The sequence below is a fragment of the Drosophila montana genome, unplaced genomic scaffold (genome assembly GCF_035044405.1).
Source record: "Drosophila montana isolate Dmon_TW-CO22-7 unplaced genomic scaffold, ASM3504440v1 contig_3438_1, whole genome shotgun sequence".
Classification (NCBI taxonomy): domain Eukaryota; kingdom Metazoa; phylum Arthropoda; class Insecta; order Diptera; family Drosophilidae; genus Drosophila; species Drosophila montana.
The window spans coordinates 505,283-530,648 of NW_026998322.1; the positions used below are offsets into that span (position 1 = coordinate 505,283).

General features: G+C 38.7%; 4 protein-coding genes across 25 annotated transcripts in view; 2 read left to right on the forward strand and 2 right to left on the reverse strand.

Annotated features, from left to right (window-relative positions):
* shep (alan shepard) overlaps positions 1-8,866 on the forward strand; it is a 156,209-nt gene extending 147,343 nt beyond the window's left edge. For 7 of the 22 annotated variants that reach the window (XM_064691500.1, XM_064691505.1, XM_064691488.1 and 4 more), the window contains 7 exons: positions 874-998; positions 5,258-5,399; positions 5,807-6,177; positions 6,232-6,417; positions 7,142-7,317; positions 7,914-7,954; positions 8,510-8,866. In XM_064691500.1, coding sequence (XP_064547570.1) covers positions 874-998; positions 5,258-5,399; positions 5,807-6,177; positions 6,232-6,417; positions 7,142-7,306 — 989 coding nt within the window. In that variant the 3' untranslated portion in view covers positions 7,307-7,317; positions 7,914-7,954; positions 8,510-8,866. The remainder of the gene's footprint in view (positions 1-873; positions 999-5,257; positions 5,400-5,806; positions 6,178-6,231; positions 6,418-7,141; positions 7,318-7,913; positions 7,955-8,509) is intronic. The other 15 variants (XM_064691502.1, XM_064691496.1, XM_064691493.1 and 12 more) reach the window with 11 other exon arrangements.
* A 7,890-nt stretch (positions 8,867-16,756) lies between these two features.
* Positions 16,757-18,863, reverse strand: Srp54k (signal recognition particle 54k). The gene is made up of 2 exons (XM_064691365.1): positions 17,793-18,863; positions 16,757-17,736 (listed from the first exon to the last, which is right to left on the reverse strand). The coding sequence occupies exons 1-2, from the start codon at positions 18,708-18,710 to the stop codon at positions 17,128-17,130; spliced, it is 1,527 nt and encodes a 508-aa protein (XP_064547435.1). The 5' UTR covers positions 18,711-18,863; the 3' UTR covers positions 16,757-17,127.
* A 78-nt stretch (positions 18,864-18,941) lies between these two features.
* Gen (XPG-like endonuclease) lies at positions 18,942-21,532 on the forward strand. Its single transcript, XM_064691363.1, has 5 exons — positions 18,942-19,178; positions 19,233-19,542; positions 19,598-19,887; positions 19,946-20,113; positions 20,172-21,532. Exons 1-5 carry the CDS (start codon positions 19,021-19,023, stop codon positions 21,478-21,480), a joined length of 2,235 nt encoding a protein of 744 aa, XP_064547433.1. The 5' UTR covers positions 18,942-19,020; the 3' UTR covers positions 21,481-21,532.
* On the reverse strand, positions 21,477-25,333 carry AlaRS-m (alanine--tRNA ligase, mitochondrial). Its single transcript, XM_064691362.1, has 12 exons — positions 25,094-25,333; positions 24,858-25,031; positions 24,660-24,805; positions 24,390-24,599; positions 24,182-24,326; positions 23,983-24,122; positions 22,951-23,924; positions 22,737-22,893; positions 22,390-22,675; positions 22,102-22,322; positions 21,845-22,046; positions 21,477-21,782 (listed from the first exon to the last, which is right to left on the reverse strand). Exons 1-12 carry the CDS (start codon positions 25,259-25,261, stop codon positions 21,576-21,578), a joined length of 3,030 nt encoding a protein of 1,009 aa, XP_064547432.1. The 5' UTR covers positions 25,262-25,333; the 3' UTR covers positions 21,477-21,575.
* Between the last annotated feature and the right edge of the window lie 33 nt (positions 25,334-25,366).

The following is a 25,366-nucleotide window of genomic DNA, read 5'->3' on the forward strand; positions in this document are numbered from 1 at the left end:
GGTACTTTGATGTTTTTTTTTTATTATTGATAAAGGACAAAATTACCGATTGGCAGCTAAAAATTATCGATTTTTTTTTATGTTTAAACTTCTGCTTTTATTTGATTAGTTCTTATTTTTTGAGTTTATAATTTCGTATATTTCTTATTTCGCAATCGAATCATTCATGCATTCACCTATCTACTACTGCACTCTAACCCCAAATATATTAACTATAACTACTATTATTATTACTGCTAATGATAATTATATTGATAATACCCGCTCTTATAAATATATATATAAAATGTGCCACAAATAACGAGCTGTACAAATTGTGTGTGTGTGTATTATGTGAAAGGCTTTGTCTATTCTGTAATTTGATTTATTTTTGTACCTCCTTTTGATATGCATACAAATTATTATATATAATATAATTTATTTATTTACCTAACACTTTCCGTTGCTCTCTTTAAGTTACAGCAAAATGATGTGCCAAGAAATTATTAATTTATTTTCACCATTTTCTCTCTCTCTCTTCCCACCTCGCTCTCTGTTTCTCTTTTATCTAATTCGAAATTCTTTTCGAATATATTTTGTTTTTGTTTTGATTGTTTTTCATTCTTAAAACTTATTTTGCACGTGCAAAAATTGTTGAATTTTTAAAAAATACAAATTTTCTAAAATGTGTGCAAACAAAAATTAAATAATATATAAACTATTTAAACAATTATATATATATATTTATATATGTATTTCAACATGCAATTAAAAAAATTCCACCTCCGCCCCCTGTAAAACAATAAACACTCACGCAACAAAACGAACAAAAACCGAAACCAAAACCAAAACGAAAAACAAAAACAAAACAAAAACAAAATATGTTTCTTACAGGTTACGGCTTCGTCGACTTCGAGCAGCCAGCCTACGCTGAGGGCGCCGTCAAGGGACTGCAGGCGAAGGGCGTGCAAGCTCAGATGGCCAAAGTGGGTATCTGGGTGCTTCATAGGCCGGCCATTGTACGTTTGTTTGCATGCAAGTAATACTCACCCCTCACACCGCAAACTATCCTATCCCAATCCATCCCAACCACCCCCTAGACCGGGACACCACCCCCCTTATCCGTATCTAACCCTGAACTAAAGCCCATTTAACAAAATCCAACTAACCCAACATTATTATTCGTTTACACTATGCTTCAAATTGCTTTTGTTTTTAAGTTTATTTAAGAATATGATTCTAATTTTATCATACGATTTTTTTTTATATGTTATATTGTCTGTTTTATTACAAACTCTTCAAAGGATTTGCAAAAAGGCAACAAGCAACTCTTGCACCTGATTTTCTTATAGACTATTACCCTTCTGCAGTCTGCAAATGCGAATCACGTCAAGTTCTCATTTAAATTTGGAATTTTATATGTACGAACTTTCGATTCAACTTTACACTAGACTGCAAAGTCATTTTCAAATATATATCTATAAAATTCCTTTACAAACAAACCCAAACGAAGAATCGAGAATAATCTTGCTTTGCATTATTTCACACATCCCTCAGAGCTCAGAGCTACCCACGCGCATCCTGTAAAGGTCAATATGCCCACGCCGAGGCTTAAGTTATTCGCCATAGCTGCGAAATCAGTTTGGGTTCTTTCCTTTTTCTTTTATCCTTTGTCTGCCTTGTGCGACCCCTTTTGCATTTCCATTTCACAAAGTTTGCACATTTGTGCTGTCAGTTTGCCAAAGAGACGGTCGAATTCGTTCGGAATTGCTTGCAAATTTATATTGATTCGCGATGCTGAGTGAACTTTCTGCAACTCCCACACAAAATGTGTGCGGCTAAAATAAATTGCCAAATTATTTTTATAAATCTCGCAACTCTTATTTTCGTTTCTTTTTGAATTCAATCAAAACCTACCCCAAAACCTGTGCCCACGCCCAAACCTTAGCCAAACCCCTAGTTTGTAGTGTTGTTAAACTATATAAAAGACTCTTGTATATCGTATATCGTACTATATACTTTAAACCCCATTATACTACTTAGTCCCACCCCACATACACAACTTATATTCTCGTACATATTTATAACCAAATTTAGTAATCATCTATGAATCATTTTTAGCGTAGCTTAAACATGTTTATTAATTCATAATTGAGAATTTGGATATAACTAAAGCAGCCACACAAGAAATTGTTTGAATTATTTTAAACGTCCTCGTAGATATATTTCCTCATCGAGCTCATCGAGTCTAGCTGCGAAAGTGTTCAATTAAATACGTATTTAAAATGCGTTTCAATTTAGTGTACATTTAATAATAATTGAAGCCAAATGCATTTATTAATGTCATTCATTAATTTCGATTTGGTTGTATTCTTGCTCCCCTCTCTCATTAGTATTTATTATCAAAAAAACGTTAACACGCCAATTTATAATCCTTCTTTTTAATCTTCCTTTAGCAGAAAAACAAATATATAAATTGAAAAAAAAAAATATTTATATCATGAAAGAAAAATTAATGAAAATTTAATAACAATTTAGCGGATTTGTTGGTAAATTAATTGCATTGAGAGCAATTTTTAATTTTCAACAATTGCTCAAACAAATTTCATTTCAATAGTGGCCAGGTATTCAATTAGTGTAATATAAATAGATCTATAAGTAGTAGTTACGTATCGCTTAGTTGAAAGTACAAACATCTCGTAAACCCAGTTCATCGAGCTATTATCTTAGTACAGATAGAAAGATAATAACTTCGGCATGCCGTAGTTTATATAGCCGTGCAGATATGCCAACTATTGTGGAGCTAGCTAATATAGCATACCGATCCGTTGCAATTTTAACAAAAGAAATGCAATCAGTTTAAGTTCACAGAATGTTATTCCGATCAAGTTGATTTCAACTACAATACATATTATCCATACGAAGTACTTACAATTCCTTAAATCTGAGAACTGGAGAAACAACTCGACTTTGTTAAGTCTGTTGTATCAGTTCTGAAAGCAACTGCAAGGTTATACGAATAGGTGACATGCTATCAAAACTGCGCCCAAACAATATAATCATAGTTTATCATAGATTTAAAATAGTTTTTAATTTATTTTTTTTTTAGTATATCTGACATATATTCAAATAACATATATTATTAATATAATAATAGCTATGAGTATTCAGATTAAAGCGATTTTTACAGCAATTATATATAGATTATAATTAAGGCTGCAAATGTATACAAAAACAAGAGCGCTCTGTCCGACTAGGGGATACCCTTAATCTTCTTCTACCAACGCCAAATAAGTCTCACTGTAAGAGGGGGGTGAAATGGAATATACTTTATTTCTTATAAGCTCTGAGATAAAAGCGAATACATACGGACGGACGGATGTATAGAAAGTCGGACAAACGGATGGACAGACAGACGGACATGGCTAGATCGACTCGGCTATTGACCTTATGGGGTTGAAAATGTTTTCTTTTGCCTGTTACATACATTTACACAAAATCAGTATACACTTTTTACCCATTTCAAATGGGTTGAGAGTACAATCGTATAAATATAATTCGGTTTTGATTTTAATTCAACCGAATTGTGGGAAAGGTTTGATTCAACATTGAATTGCAGCCCTGATAACAATGCAGTGAACATTTTCTGTGTCCGCCTAATAGAGGGTGAATGGGCATAGTCTCCCCCTGCTCCTGTCTGCCTAAAGGCAGAGTCCGTTTGAGAAGTTTTCACTGTAAATACAGAAAATTGATTACTTGCTACATTTTTGTTCTTAACAGTTTTCTGCGTATTCGTTCAGTATTAACTTACAAGTACATACAATTACACCCTAGTTAAATATCATTTGTAATTTTGAATTTAAGTAGTAAGTCAATAATTGCGTAACTAACCCAACTTGGCCCACACACAATCCACATAGACTCTCGAACTCAGTAGCTGAATAGAGGAAATCAAATTATAATGTTATTATTACTTCGATCCGTAACATATATCGTAACATTTGATTAGCTGGTATAAAGATAAAAATGGAAAGAATCGATAGCTTTGTAAACACGTAACCATATCAAAACAAATAGTTTTATAACCAACTATAGTAATAGATAGTTGATAAATCGATGCCATTTAGGAGCTCATCAAATAATTATATATTTTTCGTTGTACAAACAGTTAGTGTGAAGTCTAACGTAACGTAACGTAACGTAACGTAAACGCAATTTAATATCTTAGCTACAAATATTACTTAGAATTGATGCTCATTTAATTTCTATCTCTCTCTCTCTTTATATATATAAACTCTTTATACTCTGCATAACATGTATCTCTCAAAAACTGTATAAATTGTAATCGTATATTTGAAGTTATAGCCAGCCATATAATCAACCTACCAAGTTTGTTGTTTGAGTACGCAAAATGCTACAAACCTGTGCCGGCCAAAAACTAACTAAGCTATATAAAAGAAAAAAGAAATATATATACTACAAAAACAAAAAAACAAATCTAAACTCTAAGTATAAAAATTAAACTCACCTTAAAACTAAGACATACATAAGTGTTCAGGTATTTAACTTAATTAAGTGCATAACTAGGCAATTCTGCATACATACAAACATACATTCCATATATGCGCATACATCTTACACTAACTGTAACAATACAGCTTGTATATATCTTACTATATCTTAGGTCTGTTTTGGCGGTTTTTTGAAAAACTCGCTACTTTTTGTGTTTTAGGTATTTTTTAATTAAGCAATGTTTTAGGTCTTGGCATTACATGAACAACATACAACATCCGACATAAGCATTAAGTCAGGCACACTAAACAACACCCACACACACACACACAAACACTGCAACACACACTCAACAGACAAACACACACAGAGCCAGTTACCAATAACAGAAATTTTTTTGAAATTTTACTAAAAATTTTACTAATGACAAAATTTATGTTTTAATTTTCTTTCCTCCTCTTTCTCTCTCTTTGATAATGCGTCGTCTGTGTCGCTCATCCACACACACACGCACACAACACGCCTAACACACACTCCATTAACACCCACGCACACACACATACAACATGCGCTTCTGCCAAAACTGCTTTTGTTTGTGTATGTTCAATTTTTGTGTGCAATTTTTTAAACAAATGAAACATATTCAACTAAAACTTGATTCGATTGATCCTCCAACAACAACAACAACAACTACAACAATGAACAACAAACAACAACAACAACAACACACACACGCTGCTATCCTATGCCGTCAACAACTACACAGCAACAGGAACAGGATCCCACAAATTTGTATATTGCAAATTTGCCGCCACACTTCAAAGAAACCGATCTGGAGGCAATGCTAGCGAAATATGGTCAAGTTGTCTCCACCAGAATATTGCGTGATCAGCAAATGAACTCAAAGGGTAAGCTAAACGTCTGTAAACTTCTCTATCTATTGAGAGATCTATAGATACATTACATATATATATATATATATATATAACTATTTGTACAGACTGACTGACTAATTGAACGTTAGACATAGAAGGCTGAAATGTTGGCTCTTGTTACCAGATTCCAGATTTCGGATAAAAGATCGTTAGAAGGAAATTTCATTGGCATTTTTTGATCTTAATCCATTCGATTTAAAACTCATTTGAATGTATATATTGATTTGGGGCATGGAGTTCTGGGCCGTGCTTGTAGATTGAGAATGTAGATTTAGTGGATGGATGTTTTGTCTACAATCTGAATAGTTTTGCCCAGGCAATGCCGGGTAATGCACGCTATATATAATAAATCCCTAATTAATTCCGTATCCCTTTTGCAGGCGTTGGCTTTGCACGCATGGAGAGCCGCGAGAAGTGCGAACAAATTATACAAATGTTCAACGGTAACACAATACCGGGTGCCAAAGATCCGCTATTGGTGAAATTCGCCGATGGCGGTCCCAAAAAGAAGAATCTCTTCAAGACGCCCGATCCGAATGCGCGCGCGTGGCGCGATGTCTCCGCCGAGGGCATACCCGTTGCCTACGATCCGAGCATGCAACAAAATGGCGTCAGCGTCAATGTCGGCACACCCATCGGTGTGCCCTATTCCCGTTTCGGGGCACCACAGGTCGGTGGCTATCCGGTCGCTGGCTCGCAATGGATACCCGGCTATATGATGACACAGCCGATCACTCAGGTAGATGATCAGGTGAGTGCTGCATATTATTCCGTACTTGGCAAACATATGCCCAACTTTTATCAGTATTCCTCCTCTGCCCTGCAGTACATGCAAATGGCTGCCGGTCCCCAGTTGGGCGTCACCTCGTACAAACCGGAGGCTGTTAATCAGGTGCAACCACGCGGCATATCGATGATGGTCAGTGGTGACACGGCTGTGCCATATGGAACTATGATGCCACAGTTGGCCACCCTGCAGATTGGCAACTCTGTAAGTGCTAACGGGTGTCCGATCTGAACAGTTACATAACGAAGAACTACTCAGAAAATACTCATGCATGGATGCATATATATTAGAGCTGAAAATATCTAAATCGATTACGTCTTTATCGATATCGCTTACGTCCTTATCGATATCGATTCCTTCTTTACTATACCTCTTTATTATTGTTAAACGCATTAGGTTGTTTCATTGACAATTTCGCCCTTGCAGGACGTTTAATTATCCAGATTAACGAGAAATACTATATATATATTTACCATTATTGAAGTTGATTTATATCTACATAGAAAACTAAGAGGCTTCTTGGTTATTCCATATTCAAAAGTGTTTTAAACAAAAAAAACAAATTTTCAAAACTAAGAACTGCCGAATTTAATTCCCGTGCAGGTTTCTGGATATTTCCAACTATAAAGCGATCTTTATACGTACTTATATTTACTGTAAAACAGTCTTTCAGCTCTGATATATGAATATATGTTTATATAGACAAGCATGAGTATTATCTAGATCATTATTGAATAGATGTAGAAAACATTGAAGATGCGTGCGTCTCTTCATATTTGTTCATCATCTATATCTCAATAAATGTGTGCGTGCGTGTTTGTGTGTAATTGCAATTGAATTTTTGAATGATATTTGATATATAATTTGTATTCTATATCTGTTCTTTTATTCCATTGTTTTTTCCGTTCTCTTTTCGGTTCCTTTATAGAATTTTTCTCCATCGTTACAGTATATTAGTCCAACTTATCCATATTATGCACCACCACCAACTATTATACCAACAATGCCAATGACAGATTCCGAACAGGCTAGCACAGCTGCATCACCCGACGAGGCATACACACAGTATCCACATCAAGCCGCTCCCAAATAGGTCTTCGCGAGGTGAGTGATGTCTCTCTGTCTCTCTCTCAATCTCTCTTTCTATCTCTCTCTCTGTCTCTCTCTGTGTCTATTTGTCAACGTCTCTTCCGTCTGTTACTAAGTCCATGTCTCGAATCGCTTTCTGATCTCTCTGCCCTGACATAGAGTCCTCATTCATTTGCTTTAGTTGTGCTTTGTTGTAGGCAATGGCCTCTTTAGCGGGCACTCACTGTGCCTGGCCACCCCACTTAGAGCGTTCTTACGTTTGCCAACACTGTTTTGCTGCATGTGCTGTGTGCTTAAGTTTTTTCATTCCCCACCTACACTCGTTGAATACTCGCCTCATTTCAAATCACAATTCACATTTGCAATACTCTCTACTTTCCCGATTATTGGTGATTTTGCTTTATCATCTTCTTCTTTTTACACTTTCTTCATTCGTTTTGTGTGCTGCTTGTTGTTGCTTGCCTGTTTGCTTACAAGATCTGTTCATGACTTTTAAACTCTTCAACTCTCATAACTAAGCGCAATTCGTTTATTTTCTACTTCTTTTTTATTCCTGCGCCCAAAACTACAACTACAACAATCACAACATACGCTCTTTCTTGCATACTTAGTATAGTTACTAAGCAGCCTAAACACTGGTAACACATTCTAGGTAAATATCATCCATATCATGCTTATATAACAATTACGTTTGCCTTCCTTTACCTGCATGCTAAACCTACCTAATTCCCTCTGAATCTCCTAGCTAGACTTAAATGAAAGTGTTTCCCAAAATATTTATCATATCAGAAGAAACGAAGTCCTAAGTGTTTAAGGAAATAAAGAAAGACAATATCCCTACCAAAGGTTATTGTAAAAGAGCATTAAAAAAGTAGATAATCTATATAAAAAGTTGTCCTTTAGATTCTGAAATCCCAGCTTCCGCTCACCCTAAACCTACTAGAACAGAAAGCTTTCCTTTTGGGAATCCCAGCTCCTCCCACTCACCCTAACCCTACTTTTTATGTACCCATCATTTCTTAGGAAAATTTAAAATAATATTTATACCAAATATAATTGCGAAGAGCATTTACAAATTCGATAATCGATACAGAAAGCTTTCCTTTAGGAGTGATATAGTTACTGAAATCCCACCTCCCGTTCATCCTAACCCCACTTTCAATATACACATCATTTATTCTAAACTAATTGTTTTCCAACGTTGCAGATATAATATTTTAGTACCCCATTTGAGTACTATTTAATGGACGTGATGGAGGGTTAGCGTTGGGAGCATTACGCGCTGGAATAACAACAATAAAAACAACAACATCTTCAACAAAAACAACACGTGGAGGAAACAGCAACAAGAAGAAGCAGATGAATAAGGAGAAAATGAGAAGGAGGAGAAGGAGAAGGAGGAGAAGGCCACATCAGACCAGAAACAGTTTGATAACAGTCGAAAATGCTGTTCCCTAAAAAAAAATATTGTTTAAAAAAATAAAGAAAAGCTAGAGAAAGAGAATTAAGAGTTATGTATAAAAGAGAAAGCAGCAGAAACAGCAACAAAGGAAAGAAAAATACAGAGCGAGCGAAACGGAGTTAAGAGAGAGCGTAAAAAAGTGAAGAAAAGCAAAGACTAAACTTAAATAATAGAAATTAGTTATACACTAAAAAAATATGCTTAAACAACAGCAAAAGTAAACGAGAAAGTAGTAGTAGAAAGGGGTCGAAATTTTCATTGAAAGCAGGAAAAACTCACCAGAAGGGGGCAACATTTTCTTAGAAGAGAAGTTAAAAGAAAAAAACAAAAACAAAATAATATAAAAAACGGCAAAACTGCAAACATAAACTTGAAGCAACAACAATTTGCAAAAAGAAAACGCAAAACTCTAGTTAAGTAAATTTATTTAAGGAATAAAACAAAAATAACAACTTGCATTGAAAGAGAAAATGGGAAAAGCAGCGCATGTAAATGTTTAAGCAGAGAAAAACACAATCATTTGTGAAGAAACGAAGCAAAGCAAATGAAAACCGAAGAACCCGAAAAAAATGTGTGCAATGTATGTTAAAAATTAACGAAAAAGGAAGAAAAACAAAATAAAAACAAACAAGAAAGTAAATAAAAACAATTTGATGATTTACAACAAAACAAAAAGATAAATTAAATGAAAACAAATAAACTCAACCAAGAGCGAATAAATTTATTTTCTATAGTCCATAAGAAAATGAAAACAAAAAAAAACACAATGAAAACTATTTTGGTTTTCTATGTTTTTTCCATTCAAATTGTCAGGCAAACTATTTAAAATGAATGCTGAGAATGAGATTTTTAAGAATCAAGTGTTTAAAGCACAAAGCAAAGAGAGCGAACTTTGTCTCTTACTCTCTCGAAAGAGCGTGAAGAGCAACAAAAGAGTTGACATTGTAAAGAAAAATGCAAACCCACAAAATAAAGGGAATTGCAACTATTTAAAGATTTATTTGTTAATTGCAAACGTTTCACACATTTTGCTAATTTTTCCTGAAACTATAAAACCAGCAGCAGAAAGTTAAATAATAAATAAATAAAAAAAAATTAGGTTTAAGTACTAGCAAAAATGCAGTAAGCAGCAAATTTAGTAGTTTTAGAGTCTAACAAAAAAAAAAAGAGAAGAGATGAGGAATAAACGATGATAGGTATGAAGAACGTGAATAGGAAACACAACAGACGATGATGAAATTGATGAAGAAGAAATAACAAAAACAAAATAATAAAAAAAAATAAGAATTCTTGTACTAGTTTTTAGCATATTTTTGTGCTCATCAGTCGATTTAATGAATTTTTTGTAGCTGTCTACAGTTTTTTACGTTTAACTGTGTGTGTTTTTTTCTAGTAACTAAAGCTAAGATACATAATTGGAATAAGAAGAAGAACAACAGCAAGATAGAAGATAGCATAGCGTATTTTTTGTCTGCAAACAAACAAACAACAACAACAAGCTGTAGCAGAGTTCAGCAGAGTCGGGAATGAATGGAGATGTTTATGATTATCATGCGAATAATGATTAGGATGTTGTTGAGAGACGGCATAGGCATAGGAATAGAAATTGAAAGTGCAAGGCAAACAATGAGGCATACACACTTTATAAAAGATGGGAAAAACCAGCAAGTAGTAGGGATAAACCCGATATGAAATTGTAGCAATGTAGTTTAGCATTGTGGCACGTGAAAAACGTAGTGAATTTGTAAGTGGAAAAAGATGCGAACTGTTTTAAATTGATTGGAGAAGAATGAAGAACAACAGGCAAGAGTAAAGAAGGTCAAGGCACAGCAGTAGCAGAAATAAAAGCAAAAAACAAAGCAAATTAATGTTAAAAAAATAAATTTAAAATGAAAAAAAAAACTAAGATTAACAACATAGCAATAAGACGACAGAAAGAAACAACAATAGAAAAAGAGAATGCAGCAGCGATTATTTCTTTAGTCTCTAATTGTAAGTCTTAAAAAATAGTCGATGGGTTGATGGATCGTTGGATCAATAGATCAATAGACATACAGACAGCACAGTGTTTGAAATTAAAGCCTAGCGTATTTATTTTCTTTGACAAAATTCAGACAAACACACATCAAACACCACACGCCACACACACTCTCACACAACACGCCTAAGCACACACATTGTATTTGTGATTTTACTGAATGAAATATTGATGCATTAACGATTTAAAGTGAGTTCAGTGGCTTTGAGAATCTCAGAGAAAGGCAGACAGAAAGAAAGAAAGAGAGAGAGAGAGAGAGATAGTCAGAGCGTGTTGAGTGTTACTTATTCGAGAGTGTTTGAGATTCAGCGAGATTCCAGTAGGGATTCATCATTTCATTGTTCGCGCTCATTTTCCACCCACACATCACACGTACGCACACAGAGACAAGACACACACATACAAACACAAACAAACATTCCTGAGCAAAGTCTTTGATTTTCATATGTATGTATGTTAACTACATATATGTTTTCGGTTCAGATAGATTGATTGTCAAGTCTAAATGCCTAAACGCTAACAATCTATGAAATCTACATATATAAATACAAAATGAAAACACAACGCCAAAAGTCTTCCTAAGCCTAAACCAAAACAAAAGTGCAGTGCATGTTTTCTTTTTTCTACTCTTTTTTTTTTTAATTTGTACAACATGTAATTTGCTTTAGACTGAATACCAAATTGAAAAATGTAACAATAAAAAGAAAATGAATTCAATGGAAATGCAGGATTGACAAACCCCACAGACATACACACACACGCACACATAATCATACACCCACACACACACAAACATCTCAAATCTTGCAAGCGTCGTCGTCAGAGATGCAAAAAGCCAACCGAAGCCAGCAAATGGGGTAAATATTTTGCAAAAACATTCCAAAAGCAAAAAGAACTAAATTTTGTACACAAATTGAATATTTTTAATAGAAGAAGAAAAAACAGGTGACGCCTCTGCAAATAAAACAGAAACTAGAGAAACCAACTGAAAAAAACAAGCAAAAATCACAAATACAACAAAATTTCAAGAGTTTTGTTTTTGAGTTTTCATGCTCACATTTGTCTTTACTTAGCTCTCACCCCCGACCCCGCCCCCTTACTTCTATACTCTGTATCTCTACACAAAGTGCAATTTTCGATTTGCTTTAAAATATTTATTTCTGAAATTTGTATTTTACTTTTAAATACGTTTTGTTTCAACTCTTAGCGAACATAACTTAATCAACATTTTTGCGCTGTTTTTAGGCAGAAAAACATAAAAACATTAAACTTTAGGTTATTTATAACGAGAAGGACATGAGAAGAAAGTAGAAAAAAGAGGGGCAAGAAATTTAAATCTTAGCTGCAAAAGTTTAGAAACCCTAGTTTTAAGCCAAGAACGGGGCAGACTACAAAATCCCCAAGAGCATAAAACACACACGTTGTAGATGATTATAAAGAATACGAAAAGAATATAAAGTTGACGAAGATTGTGGAGTAGTAGGAGTAGGAGTAGGCGTAGAAATAGTAGGAGAGACAACAGCAACAACAACTTAGTAACTAAGATCAAAGCACTAGCGTTTAAGTTTAGCAGAGCTAAGTATAGATTTGACAAGAAGTGTTGCGTTGATTAAGAACAACAGGCGGAAGCAGAACCAGAAACAGTAGAACGGGAGAAGAGTAGTTGATGTAGGAAATATGATTTTTAATTGGTAGAAACGCGCAAGCGTCTAATTAGTTGGTTAGAGTGAAAGGAGATGCGACGAAGACGACGAACGGAGGGTTAGAAATTTGTAGTTTTTGTGTAGTTAGAACGAGGAAAGCGAGAGATGCGCACGCTTGCGTACGCAGTGTTGGTAAATGGCGCGTCGTCAAGTTCGGATTAGTTATAATTTTGCATATACAGTCGATAAGCAATCGATACACTGATCGATCGATTGCCTAAAATTGGCGAGCAGTGCGCTGCAGCTATAAAGGCCAGCCGCTGCGAGCAGAGGTTTTTTTTTTATTTGAACTTTTTTTATTCTACTTTGACAAGCCAAACTTAAAACTTGTTTGTTTTGCGTCTGTATTTTGTTTTAATTTAATGCGTTTTACTTTAGTTTTTTAACTAATTTTAAGTAGTTAATTTATTATTTGTCTTAAAAGAGAGAAAAGTAACAACAACAACCGCATAAGAAGGCAAAACCTTGATGTTTTCCGGTTGCGCTCAAGTTTGAATTTGGCAGAAACAGAGCGAAACGGAACAGAAATTGAAATTGAAATTGATGAAAATGTGTTGAAGTACTTTTTAAAGCAAATGTCTAGTGCGTAAAATTGAAAACTAAACCACAAAAAAAAACTTTGAATAAAAAACTAAAAAAAACCAAAAAAATAATAAAATTGTAAACTGTTTTTCATTTAAGTTTTGTGTTTGAAATAATTTGCTTGTTTGTTTGTTTACTTGGATTTGTATTTGTTTTCCCGATTCGTGTGTGATTTCTTAGTAGTTAAATTTTTGCTATATATAAATTTGAGAGTAAGCTTAATTAACACTCACCCTACACCAAATAGTTTCCAATAACAAATTTTAAATTAATTGAATTGAATTGTGTTTTAAACAAAGGGCAAAACTTAGACATCTAAGTCTGAGTTGTTAGGCGCGGCTGGAAGCAAAGTGAAAATGGAAAAGCATAAATGAGAGAAACATTTTTTAATTAAGCCAATTTAAGGAAATGATGAATATATATATATTTTTTTGAAACTTTTTTGACGAAACCAAAAAAAAAGAGAAGAAATACATAAATAAATGCATAAAACACACCAAACACACAAACACACACACACACAGACACACACAACTTGAAACTTAAAGAAGCAAATGGAAAGTAAAAGAAGGAGATGTAATAAATGCAGCACTTTAGGCAAATCGGGCGACAACAACAACAGCAACAAGAACAACAACATCGCCGCAGGTGTAGCGAAAGGTAGTGAAAGGTCAAGAAACAAGCTCATTAAATTTAAAAAGAAAATAAAGCAAAAACGACAAAAGCGTAAAACTAGCTGTAAGTAAACGTAAAAAAGCTAGCACAGAGCAGCAGCTAATTAAACTTAGAAGAAAATAAATATAAAAATGAAAACGGAAAACCAAAAAAAAAATGATAGAAAAAAACATCAGCGGTCAGCCGGGCGCAAAGTAATGTAAATTTCGCTTGTTGCTATTTTTAAGTTTTAAATCAAAGTCTTTTAAAGAACTTAATTCATTTCTCTTGTAAACGATAAACGTGAAACGCTTAGACGCGTTAACTGGCAACTATATCTCTCTTTGTAACTCTCCACAAAAAAACAAAACAAAAAAAAAAACCAAAAAAACTAAAAAACAAAAACGAAAAAAAAAATACAAAAACCCCTTTCGAATCTCCGTGTATTTTTTAAGGTATTATTTTTTGCATCTATGTGACGCTTTTAAGCATTTTTTATATGCATATGGAAAAGAATTGTATTTAAAACTAGAAAAAAGCTAACAGAAAACAACAACACAGAAAACAAAACAAAACAAAAAAACGAAGTAAAAAGAAGTATAAGAATATAAGAAACAATGCGAAAACTTTGCTAAAACTTTCAAATTTATATGCGTACTTTTTGTGCGCAGAACTTTAATGCAAAAAATCATACATTAAAAAAAAATTGGAGCCAAGGAGATACAGTTGAAAACAAAAAAAAAAAAACCAAAAACACAAAAAAAATATTAAATGAAAAACAAAAAATAGTTTAAGCAAAACATTTTGCAGCTTTTGTGCTTATTTCGCTTAAGAAAAGTAAGACTAGTTGAAAAAAAGAAGAAAAAAATTAAATCTAATTGTAAGTTAAAAGAAATGAAAGTGCAGAACCGAGCAAATAATGAGGAAGTGCGGCAAAGAAGTGCAGAGCAGCAAAGCATTAAACAGAAAATAGCAAAAGATTAAAAAAAAAAAACAAAAACAAAGAAGAAATTAAAAGTAAAGTACATACAAAGAAAAATGTCTCTTTAAAAACACTAAAGAGCAAATGCTGTCATCCAAAACAAAACAAAAAAAAAAAAAGAAACTGAACTTTTTCTGAATCAATAAAAGACAAATTGATTTTCTGTAAGAAAACAAATACGATTTGCGTTTTACATTGGATTTCTGGGTACGTTACTTGCGAATTATTGAATGTTATAACTTTTTGGACTGGTACAAAAATAAATTCCAAATATTGAATTTGAACAACCGTGATTCTATTTCTTTTATAGAGTGTCACAAGTCCATAAATTCATATATTATCCAGATCGGACTTTATTTTACCGAGTTATAGCCATGTGCATTAATTAGGTTGAATTATAGAGGGTAGTTTTTTCATAGTGCGCGAAAACGTTCTTTTGCTGGCGCCAGATATCTAGAGGGAAAGGAAAACACACAGGAAGTAAGATGAGATTTGTACACCTTTAAGGCTATAATTTAACTAATGGTAAGTATTAAAGTAATCATTGCGATTGAACATTTTCAGATGAGGTAAAGTCTTAAAATTTTTCCCATCTTTTAAAGTGTATTGTAAATAGGCCAGAGGAATAGGATTTACCCAATTTTTAATCGATGAATATTGGCTAAGCACAAACCGGTTTATTGCTGCTTTAAATATCTGGGGGTTGCTGCTTTAGCACCCACAAACTCAACCCCAATTTAAGCCAACAATTAAAACCCATAAAGTGGGGCTGATGGTAACACGGATAATTCCACACAGCTCCCAGCCTTTTATGCCGGACCCGGCATCACTGCCAGCCGGAACTGCCCTAAAATACTAAACGGTAGCAAAATATGAAAGCCGACAGCACAGCCATATACGCAAACACGCGTGTGTGTATGTGTGTGTGTGTGTGTGTGTGTGTGTGTAGGTGTAGGTGTGTGTATGCGCATGGCAGTGTGTGCGTAAAACCGCAAGGAAGAACCGAAAAATGTTGACAGCAGTTCAACCTACAACATTTGCTGCGAACCTGTTTGTTTGACTTGTTTGATGGTTTTATGAGTGTCAAAACTTGACAGCTTAATAGACGTTTTTATGACAGCAATCGCATTTTCATTGTTATTGTAATGAGAGGGTGAATGTAACTTGTAACCAACTGTGTATGTATGTATTCGTCACATGCATACATACAAGCCCACGCACAATGCGCAAGGGATGCTGCAAGACCCGCCAGTAAAGCTCCCACTACCCCATCAACCTTCTCACAGGCATACATATGTATGTATGTATGTACATAACCTACATACGCACAAACCTACAAGCATATGTATGTATGTTTGTGTGCTTGTGTTGTTACAGACGCATGGCTGGCTGCTGTAAACCGGCACCGGCACCGGCATGCGTGTGGCTGTGTCTGTGCGAGCGCCAGTTCCCCTCCACTATGACAAAGCTATAAAAACAACAACAGCACAACACAAGCACACACACACATCCATATGCAGACAGCTTTGTGCTTGTATGCCTTTTTTGTTTACTTGCTTACCGTTATTTTGTTTTGTATCTCGCTTTTGCTATGACGCTTTTGCTGAGTTGCTTTCAACAAGTTTCTGTTCGCCTGTTCATTTGTTGTTTTTTGTAATAGTTGTTTGTATGTGTGCGACGTAACCGACGGCAGTGTTAGAGGCATATTGGCAAGTGTACGACATTATGAAGGCTGTGTCGCATTGCTTAGTGTCTCCACAGACTAAACAAGCTATGCTGACACTTTTCTGGTTGATATTTTTAAATGATAAAACTCTTTCTTACATACTTGAATATTTTATAAATTAAAAATTAAAAAATATATTTAAAAAACAAACCGCGCATGATTTTCCCATTCCCTGAGCTTGCGACCAGAAAGTCTGGCAGCTCTGCGCAAATGCACATACACGATTCATAGATGGCGCCACCACACAATGAAAATCCACTTAAACGAAAAACGAATTAAGTAGTTAATATTAAAACGATTTCATGAATTTCTATTTACTTTTTATTCATATCATTTCCGTACGGAGTCTTATGCATGCAATTTTAGTTGTTCGTTGACAGTATACTGTTTTTTTAACAATAAAAACTTAGCTTAAATCTTGCGACTGCAGACCACTGTATACCAAACCGTACAAAAACTGAAGACTGCTAACTATTATTGTTAACTGTTTTACTTAGATTTCGTTCACTGTTAACCACTATTTTCACAAATTGTAATTGAATTTGGTTAAACACGAGGATATCGCCATGGAAACGAGGATAATTGTCGCGCTTGCAAACCGTTAACAAATTAATGCTAAGAACCGAACTATTTAAAAACAAAATCATACAAAAATCTTTACATATAAGATGGCCTTTCTCATTTGCCACCAAAGCCGCCCATCAGGTTCCCCAGCCCGCCCAGGCCACCCGCCGCACCCTGTTGTAGCTGTCGCATCATGTTCTGCAGTCCACCAACGCCGCCCATTTGCTGCAGCATGCGGGGATCAATCATCTTGGCCATCTGCTGATTGAGTTTGGCCATCTGCGTCGGATTCACATTTTTCGTCATGTCGCCTTGCTTAAACAGACCCTTAACGCCACCCATTTTCTTGACAACCGCTGCGAATTTCGTGTAGTGTGCAATTAGCTCCTTAACCTCGCGCTCAATGACACCTGCGCCATGTGCCACTCGTATGCAACGTGTAGGTTGCTTGCTGAACAGTTTGGCCCCATCACGGTTGTCGAGTTCACTGTCTGACATGCTGTCCATCATCGTCATCATGCGCTTAATGCGCGCCATCGACTCCTGCTCGCCGCCCTTGGTCATGAAGTCTTGTGAGAATCCGGGTATCATGTTCATGATCTGTGAGAAGGGTCCCATTTTCATGATATTCTGGAACTGTTCGTACATGTCGCGTATGGTAAAATGACCATGCTTAATCTTCTCCAGCAGCTCCTCGTTGCCGTCTAATTTCAGTTCGTTAACCTGTCGAGCAAGTTGGCTTGTTAAAAAATATTAAGTAGATGTTGTACAGAACTTACCTTGTCTATCAGTCCCTCAATGTCACCCATACCCAGCAGCTTGCTCACAAAAGGTTTCGTTTTGAATGGCTCCAAGTCGTCGATGTGCTCGCCCGTGCCAATGAAGATGATGGGGGACTGAGTGGCAGCCACAGCAGAGAGGGCACCACCGCCCTTGGCATGTCCGTCCAACTTTGTAATAATGACGGAACCGATATCGACTTTCTCCTTAAAGGCCTTAGCTTGAGCCTCGCAAGCCTGTCCAATTGTGGCATCCATCACAAAGATGATATTGTCGGGACTGACGGCATTGGACACCGCTAACATCTCCTCGAACAGCGACTCTTCCTGTTTATGCCTACCTGATGTATCCACAATAATCATCTCAAATCCTTCGCGCTTGAACATGTCCACCCCCTCTTGCGCTATGACCACAGGATCGATTTCTGTGTAGCTGCCGTAGAATGGAATCCGCGCCTTGGTCGCGTTTTGTTTGATCTGATCGTAGGCACCTGCACGAAACGTGTCCGCGCACACAAGGCACGACTTCCAGTTGCGTTTCTGGTAGTGATAGGCTAGCTTAGTACATGTTGTTGTCTTGCCGGAGCCCTGAAGGCCCACAAACATGATAACATTGGCCTTGCCTTTGACTGGCTGATATGGCTTGACACCTGGATCCACCAGTTTAATCAGCTCCTTGAAGACGGCGGACTGTATCATGCGGCGTTTATTCAATCCTCCGGCCATCTCATCAAAGTCAATGACGGCCCGCACATTCTCGCGCAGCTGCTTCACCTGCCGGATGTTTACATCAGCCTCCAGCAGGGCGGCGCATATCTCTTTGAGCATCGCACTTAGGGCTTCCTCATTAATGACGGTGGCTTTGCTGAGCGAGTGCAGCGCCGTCGTTATCTTTCGTCCTAGATCTGCTAAAACCATCTTGGCGTTTTATGTGGTATGTTAACTGTATTGCAGCGGAGTGAGTTTTAATTTAGTTGCCTTATATGCAAAACAAAACATGCGAATTGAAAACGAGTTCACTTTTGATTTTCTCTGACACGTCAAATGTCGAACACGAAGAAGAAGTGCAGACTGACAGTCAAATGGACATGTGCAAATGTCAAAACAATGCACTGAGTGTGACTGTCAAAAATTTGCCAGTCAGTTGTGCGCGTTCCCCGTGACTGTCAGTCATGCTGTTTGTTTTTCATTTTGAAATTAACGCGCTATTTTAGTGTTTAATAAATAAATGGGCGTTAAGGAACTGTGGAGCATCTTAACGCCACATGCTGAGCGGAAGCCAATATGTGAACTCCGCGGAAAGAAGGTCGCCATAGATCTGGCCGGATGGGTGTGCGAAAGTCTCAATGTAGTTGATTATTTTGTGCATCCACGGCATCATTTGAAGTAAGTTATGCATGTTTCTTTTTATTTTCCTTTCCTTTACCACTTCGTTCACAGAAATCTTTTCTTTCGTACCTGTTATCTCATCTGGGAGCAGGTGACGCCAGTGTTTGTGTTGGAAGGAGCTGCTCCCAAACTAAAAAGTCAAGTAATAGCCAAACGCAACGAGATGCAATTTCGTGGCGTCCGGCCCAAGGATAAGGATGCACCGGCGCCAACACAAACGGCTGCCAAAAACGACAAGGGCCGCACCCGCTTTAATCATGTTCTTAAACAGTGCGAGAATCTATTGTTGTCTATGGGCATTCAATGCGTTCAGGGACCAGGAGAAGCTGAGGCCTATTGTGCCTATCTAAACAAGCATGGCGTGAGTTCAATTGATAGCTTTTTGTGGCTTAAGTTATTATTATTTTTCGTCCCAGTTAGTGGATGGTGTCATAAGCCAGGATTCGGACTGCTTTGCGTACGGTGCGGTGCGCGTGTATCGCAACTTTTCTGTGTCCACGCAGGGCGCTCAGGCTGCAGCCGGCGGTGCAGTGGATATTTATGACATGCAAACGATTTGCGCCCGCATGGATTTTGGCCAAAACAAAGTCATCGTCATGGCGCTGCTCTGTGGATGCGATTATTGTCCCGATGGCATCGGCGGCATTGGCAGGGACGGCGTACTGAAGTTGTTTAACAAATACAAGGAATCGGAAATATTGGACAGGTAAAATGGAGAGATTTTCCAGAATGCATATAATAGCTAAAATTTACGTCTTACTCAGATTGCGTAATTGGCGCTCGGAAACGGATAAATACAGCGCAATGGAGCTGCGTGTCGACGACAAATCTATTTGCAGCAACTGCGGTCACATTGGACGCACGCAAAGCCACACCAAAAGCGGCTGTGGCGTCTGTCGCACGCATCGTGGCTGCGACGAAAGCCTGTGGAAGTAAGTGAACTACTTGATTAGTAAGCTTTGATTTTAATTTACTCTTGTTTCCTTAAAGGGAACAACGGCTGTCCATCAAGGCGGAGCTGACTTTGCGCAAGAAGGCGCTTTTAGATGTCGAATTTCCCAATGAAGAGATTATATCCGAGTTCCTTACTGAACCACCGACACTGCCCAATTTGAAGCTCGACTGGCGACAGCCCAACATCGTTAAATTCATCAAGCAAATTGGCCACCTTTTGCAATGGCCAGAAATCTATTGCTTTCAGAAGTTTTTTCCCATTCTTACACGCTGGCAGGTGCAACAGCCAAACCAAGATTTGTGCCTTGTCCAGCCGCAAGAGATCATCAAGAAGCGTACAGTGAAAGGTGTCGCCAGCTTAGAGCTACGTTGGGTAGACAGTCGCGGCTGTTTCAAGGGACTTTTACCACACGATCAAATTGCTGAATTCGAGCTGGAGCATCCAAAGGGCTTGGAGGAACTCTACTATACTATTGAGCCATTGGACATGTTGCAGGCTGCATATCCAGATATGGTGGCTGCCTTTATGACATCAAAAGAGAAGCCGCCCAAAAAGGTAGCAACGCGCAAAAAGAAGGCACCGCTCAGTGCTCTTGAGAATCTTTCAGATTTGGCTGCAGCAACAGAAGAGATTATCTCCAAACCCAAACGAGGAAAAAAGAAGACGCCAAGTGAGCCAGCAAAGCATGGGCAAAAAACAATGAAGCAATTTCTTAAACAAAATAAGGACACACCAGTTAAACCGGTTCGTCAGCTCGTAACCCAATGCTCCACGCCACTCACAAAAAATTTGCCCTCCGATTTGGATAGCGATGGTGAGTTTGATATGTCCGATATTATCAATGGCATCGTCTCCAATCCACAAGCACTTCCTGCTGTAACTAAGCACGCGGGCCATATGCTGCACTATGAGGCGTTGGCAGAGGATTTGAGCCTTCGCCTGGCGCAGCTGAGTTTGCACAAGGATGACGCACAAAAACAACAAAGTCAACTGTTAGATGATGCAGATTTGCTAATGCAAAAGCGTCGAGATATCTCCGTGAGGGATGAGTGCCTGCCGTTGAGCAAACGCTACTCGCTGGATGACAGCTTTGATATGTTGGTCAAGGGCGAGCTGAAAAAGGTGCCACATCTGGTCAGGACGCCTGTAGAGCGCTTTAAACAGCAGCATCGCCTGTCCATTACGAGTGAGTCTGCTAGGACACCATCGTCGCCCAAGTCAACAGCTAATGTGAGCTACTTTTTCAATCAAAGCGTCGAAGGTGCCGATGCCTTTGAGCAACTAATGGAGACAAGTTTGGTGCACTCGCAACAGGATCTGGTGCTAATAAGCGACAGCGATTAAGGTTTTTATTTACATTTATTAGTCCGCAATATATTATCCCTCACAATAACAATTAAGCTTAACAATTTTCTATTAAGGGCGTGTGGCATGGCAATTTAGAACTCCAAATAACGTTTGGCGTAAACCTGAGCATTGCCCATTGCCTGTTCCAACTGTTCCTCAAACTGTGTGTTCACCTTGCGTCCCTTCATGTTGCAGACGATTTCAGCTTTCTGACCCTTGGGTGTGGCCACTTGGCCGCCAAATGTTTTCGCAAAGGATTCCAGCCAAAGCTTGGCGTTAAATTGCTCACTGATGCAGTTCTGCAGCGTGAATCCAAGAGGATTAACCAGAGTTAACTTTGAGTTAAAATTCATTGACTGACCTGCGGCACGCAGCAGCGCGCTTTGACAATGTTATCACACATGCTAACCACCAGAATCGGACGATCTGTGCAAAGTTTTGTTGCACGCTGCAAGGGAATTTCTTCCACCAGTGCCGAGCTGCTAATAAAGTGCAGGATGTACGGATGCGTGTCAAGTGGCTTTTCTAGTAGCACATTTCGCATTTCCACCTCCACAAATTCTCTGTAAGAATTATAAATTAGTTGTTGGCAAATTGGCACTACAACTTAACACCTACTTAAGGGTTGTGCGCGAAGTCTCCTTAAGCTTACGTAGTATTTCATTGATGCGATCGAGTGTGTCCATCTTAAAAGCGTATGGCAGCTTAATGTCCGAGTGCAGCATGTTGTGGCGTATGGTCTGCAGCTCAGTCTCCGTGGCATTTGTCAGCTTGTCCGTTTGAAACTGCTTTTCCAGCATATCTACACGATGACGCAGCAACGCTGCTGTTTTCAGGACCTATCGGAGAGGAGGGATTATTATGTTTGGAAAGATGAATGCAGAATCGTTTGAGAAGTTATCTTACATTCTCTGCCGCCTGGCCAGCTACGGCAGTAAAGGCAAAGCGTGCCCTATTTGTTTGCTTGAGATTAACAATGCAGAAGCAGGATAGCTCCTTTGTGTTAGTAACATGCGTACCGCAGCACAGTTCCTTGGAGCTAAGGCCTAGCTCCGGACATTGCACATTAATAAGACGTAGTCCTTGCTCAGGATATACCTCCCCTGGCACCATGGTTATATCGTTCTGCTGCAACACATCAGCTGCGCTGAGTTCCTGCACTTGCACGGGCGTGGCGGAGCAGATGGCGTGGCTACATATGGAAGCTAATTAGTTGGATAAATGTAAAAACCAAGACGTCCACCCAAACTCACTTAATCAGATCCTCAATGTGTTGCACGTCGGCCTTTTGTATGCGCTTGCCCAAGAGGCCAAGTTCCAGTTTGCACTGCTCACTGCTAACTGCGCTGGAAACCTGATATGTGACTTTGTTGAAGAGAGATCTTATGGCAGCATTCAGCAGATGGGTGGCTATAGAACGAGGTATTTATTAAGACTATCGTGTTTCTGTTGCTTCTTAGTACTTACCCGTGTGGTGGCAAGTATTTAACTGCCGCTGCTTGGCGTCTACTTCAAGCTGTACCTCATCCCCAACAGCCAGCTCGAATTCATCGGAGGATGTGCTCGGGCGACAAACATGCACCACACAATCATTGAGATGCTTTACGCCTACCACTTCCAACTGATGAGGCTCCTCCGGTTTGTGTGGGTTCCGCACTAGCAGTTTGCCAAGATCTGATTGCTGACCGCCTGATTCGAAGTAGAAATTGCTTGCAGTTGTGACAATGGAGAGCGTATTCAAGGGCTCTTCTAGGCGGGTGCGTGACACTTCCACATCATTTTGTAGCATGCCCAGCACGCGACTTGTTACCGTGGGAATCGAATAGGATTCATTTGCTTCATCATAGCTGTATATATACTTGTGACTGTTATTAGTCGGCGCCAGTCGCTTGGTTAGATGTGCTTGTGCGTCTGCGATGCGCTGCTGCAGTGCCAGGTCGTAGTCGCCGCTGCTGTGCTGAGGTTCCTTGGTTCTAAGCTTGGCAAGAGCCAATTCGGCGCGATACCGATTCAAATCACAGTTCATGTTCTCAAGCTCGGCCAGCTTAAGGAAGCTCTCTTCGGTCAGACCATAAGTGTCTGTCAACTTATACAGGAAGTCACCTGGGATCGTGTTGTTGGGGAAATTTGAGCGTTGTACTTGAAACTCGCGATAGGCGGGCACAAAACCAGGACATTCCATCAGATCAATGTCATCCAGGTTGGGAAACTCTGTGAGCACCTCAGCAAAAGCCTTCGACGAGCTTTCCCGCAAATTTTTGTACACCTCCTGCTCGTGCAATATCAACTCAATAACAGCCTGCTGTTTGATCGACATCTCGGGATAGGCCTCGCCCAGCGTCTCAACTACAATGGGCACCAGCTGAGAGAGCAGCTTTTCGTGTGCAAACACCTGCTCCGAGATGCTCAGTGCCTTCCGCAGTACGCGACGCAATTTTTGACTGTGCTTGTGGAATAAAGAATTAAGAAAGGGATCCTTTAGGCTCAGCTCCAACTTACTTTTGATCCGGCAGCATGCCATCGGCCAAGCAAGCGGTGACCATGCGCGCATGATCGGCAAGTATTCTGTAGCTTGTATCAAGCAAAGCAGAATTCTGGGCATTGGGAAAGCTGCCTCCATACACAGGTGATTTGGAAAGCTAATTAAAAAACAAATGTTGAATTCGAGCCAATTAATTTTGTAGCAGTATCAAATTACACTATGTATGCCATCGAAGAGCGGCGTAAAGAGATCGGTGTCGTAATTGGACGACTTGTTTTGAAGCAGCGCAGCTAAACGCTCAAAGCCCATGCCCGTGTCGACGTGCAGAGCGGGCAGCTGTGTTATGCTGCCATCTGCATTGCTGCAAATATCAGGTATTCAATTAAATATTAGATTTCTTACTGCACTAGCTTTAGCTACTAACCGATTGTACTGTATAAACACCAAATTCCACAGCTCAGTGAGATCTGCACGCCCCGCGTTAACCAACTTTGCGCGCTGCTCCACGCTGTCAGGTCCAGAGCCCGGTCTATGATCAATGTGTATTTCAGTGCAGGGTCCACAAGGGCCCGTTGTGCCCATTTCCCAAAAGTTGTCCTTGCAGCCAAATGGCAAGATGCGTGCAGCAGGAAATCTGCAAAACAAAAATACTGATTAAATCTTAAAAAGCATTATGTAACCAATTTTCGCATACCCCAAGCTACGCCAAATCTCAAAGCACTCCAGATCGGCGGGTATGCCCAGCAGCTTATCGCCGGCAAAGTAGGTGACATACAAACGCGAGGGATCAATGTTGTAGGGGCCGCGCAGCAGCTCCAATGCCATTGCACAAGCTTCACGCTGCAAGAAATCGGTTGGAGTAATGCAAGGCTAAAGTGGCAAATGCACTTACTTTAAAATAATCGCCAAACGACCAGTTGCCCAGCATCTCGAAGAACGTGTGATGGTAGCCATCCTGACCCACCACAGACAGATCATTGTGCTTGCCACCAACTCGCACACATTTCTGAGAATTGACGACGCGTTTGTACGGTGCTGCAGCTGTGCCCAGAAAAACGGATTTGAACTAAAGCGACGAGACTGATTAGGGCACAATAGATTAATCAAGTTTATGTACCTGATATTCACCTGGTTCATGCCCGCATTGACAAAGGCGACGGTGGGATCGCAGAACGGCACAACCGGACTGGAGCGCACAAATTTGTGTTCATGATTGACAGTAAAGTAATCGATGAATGTTTTGCGTATCTCGCGTGCTGTGAGCACACGTTGTAGTTTTTTGGCCGAGTTGTACATGCCAATTTAATTGCGGTCTTAATTACATGCGAGAGCGATGTGGACCCAGCTGAGCCGGTAATTAAAAACAGAATCGGATCAGAATCACAGTCAGCTGATCGGAAT

Coding starts and splice junctions, on each gene's coding strand:
- Gen (XM_064691363.1), top strand. CDS start 19,021: ATGGGCGTTAAGGAACTGTGGAGCATCTTAACGCCACATGCTGAGCGG. Junction 19,179..19,232: donor CATCCACGGCATCATTTGAA/GTAAGTTATGCA, acceptor CTTCGTTCACAG/AAATCTTTTCTTTCGTACCT. Junction 19,543..19,597: donor CCTATCTAAACAAGCATGGC/GTGAGTTCAATT, acceptor TTTTCGTCCCAG/TTAGTGGATGGTGTCATAAG.
- Srp54k (XM_064691365.1), bottom strand. CDS start 18,710: ATGGTTTTAGCAGATCTAGGACGAAAGATAACGACGGCGCTGCACTCG. Junction 17,737..17,792: donor TTGAGGGACTGATAGACAAG/GTAAGTTCTGTA, acceptor CTTGCTCGACAG/GTTAACGAACTGAAATTAGA.
- AlaRS-m (XM_064691362.1), bottom strand. CDS start 25,261: ATGTACAACTCGGCCAAAAAACTACAACGTGTGCTCACAGCACGCGAG. Junction 22,047..22,101: donor ACTTCGCGCACAACCCTTAA/GTAGGTGTTAAG, acceptor TAATTCTTACAG/AGAATTTGTGGAGGTGGAAA. Junction 21,783..21,844: donor CGCGCTGCTGCGTGCCGCAG/GTCAGTCAATGA, acceptor TTCACGCTGCAG/AACTGCATCAGTGAGCAATT.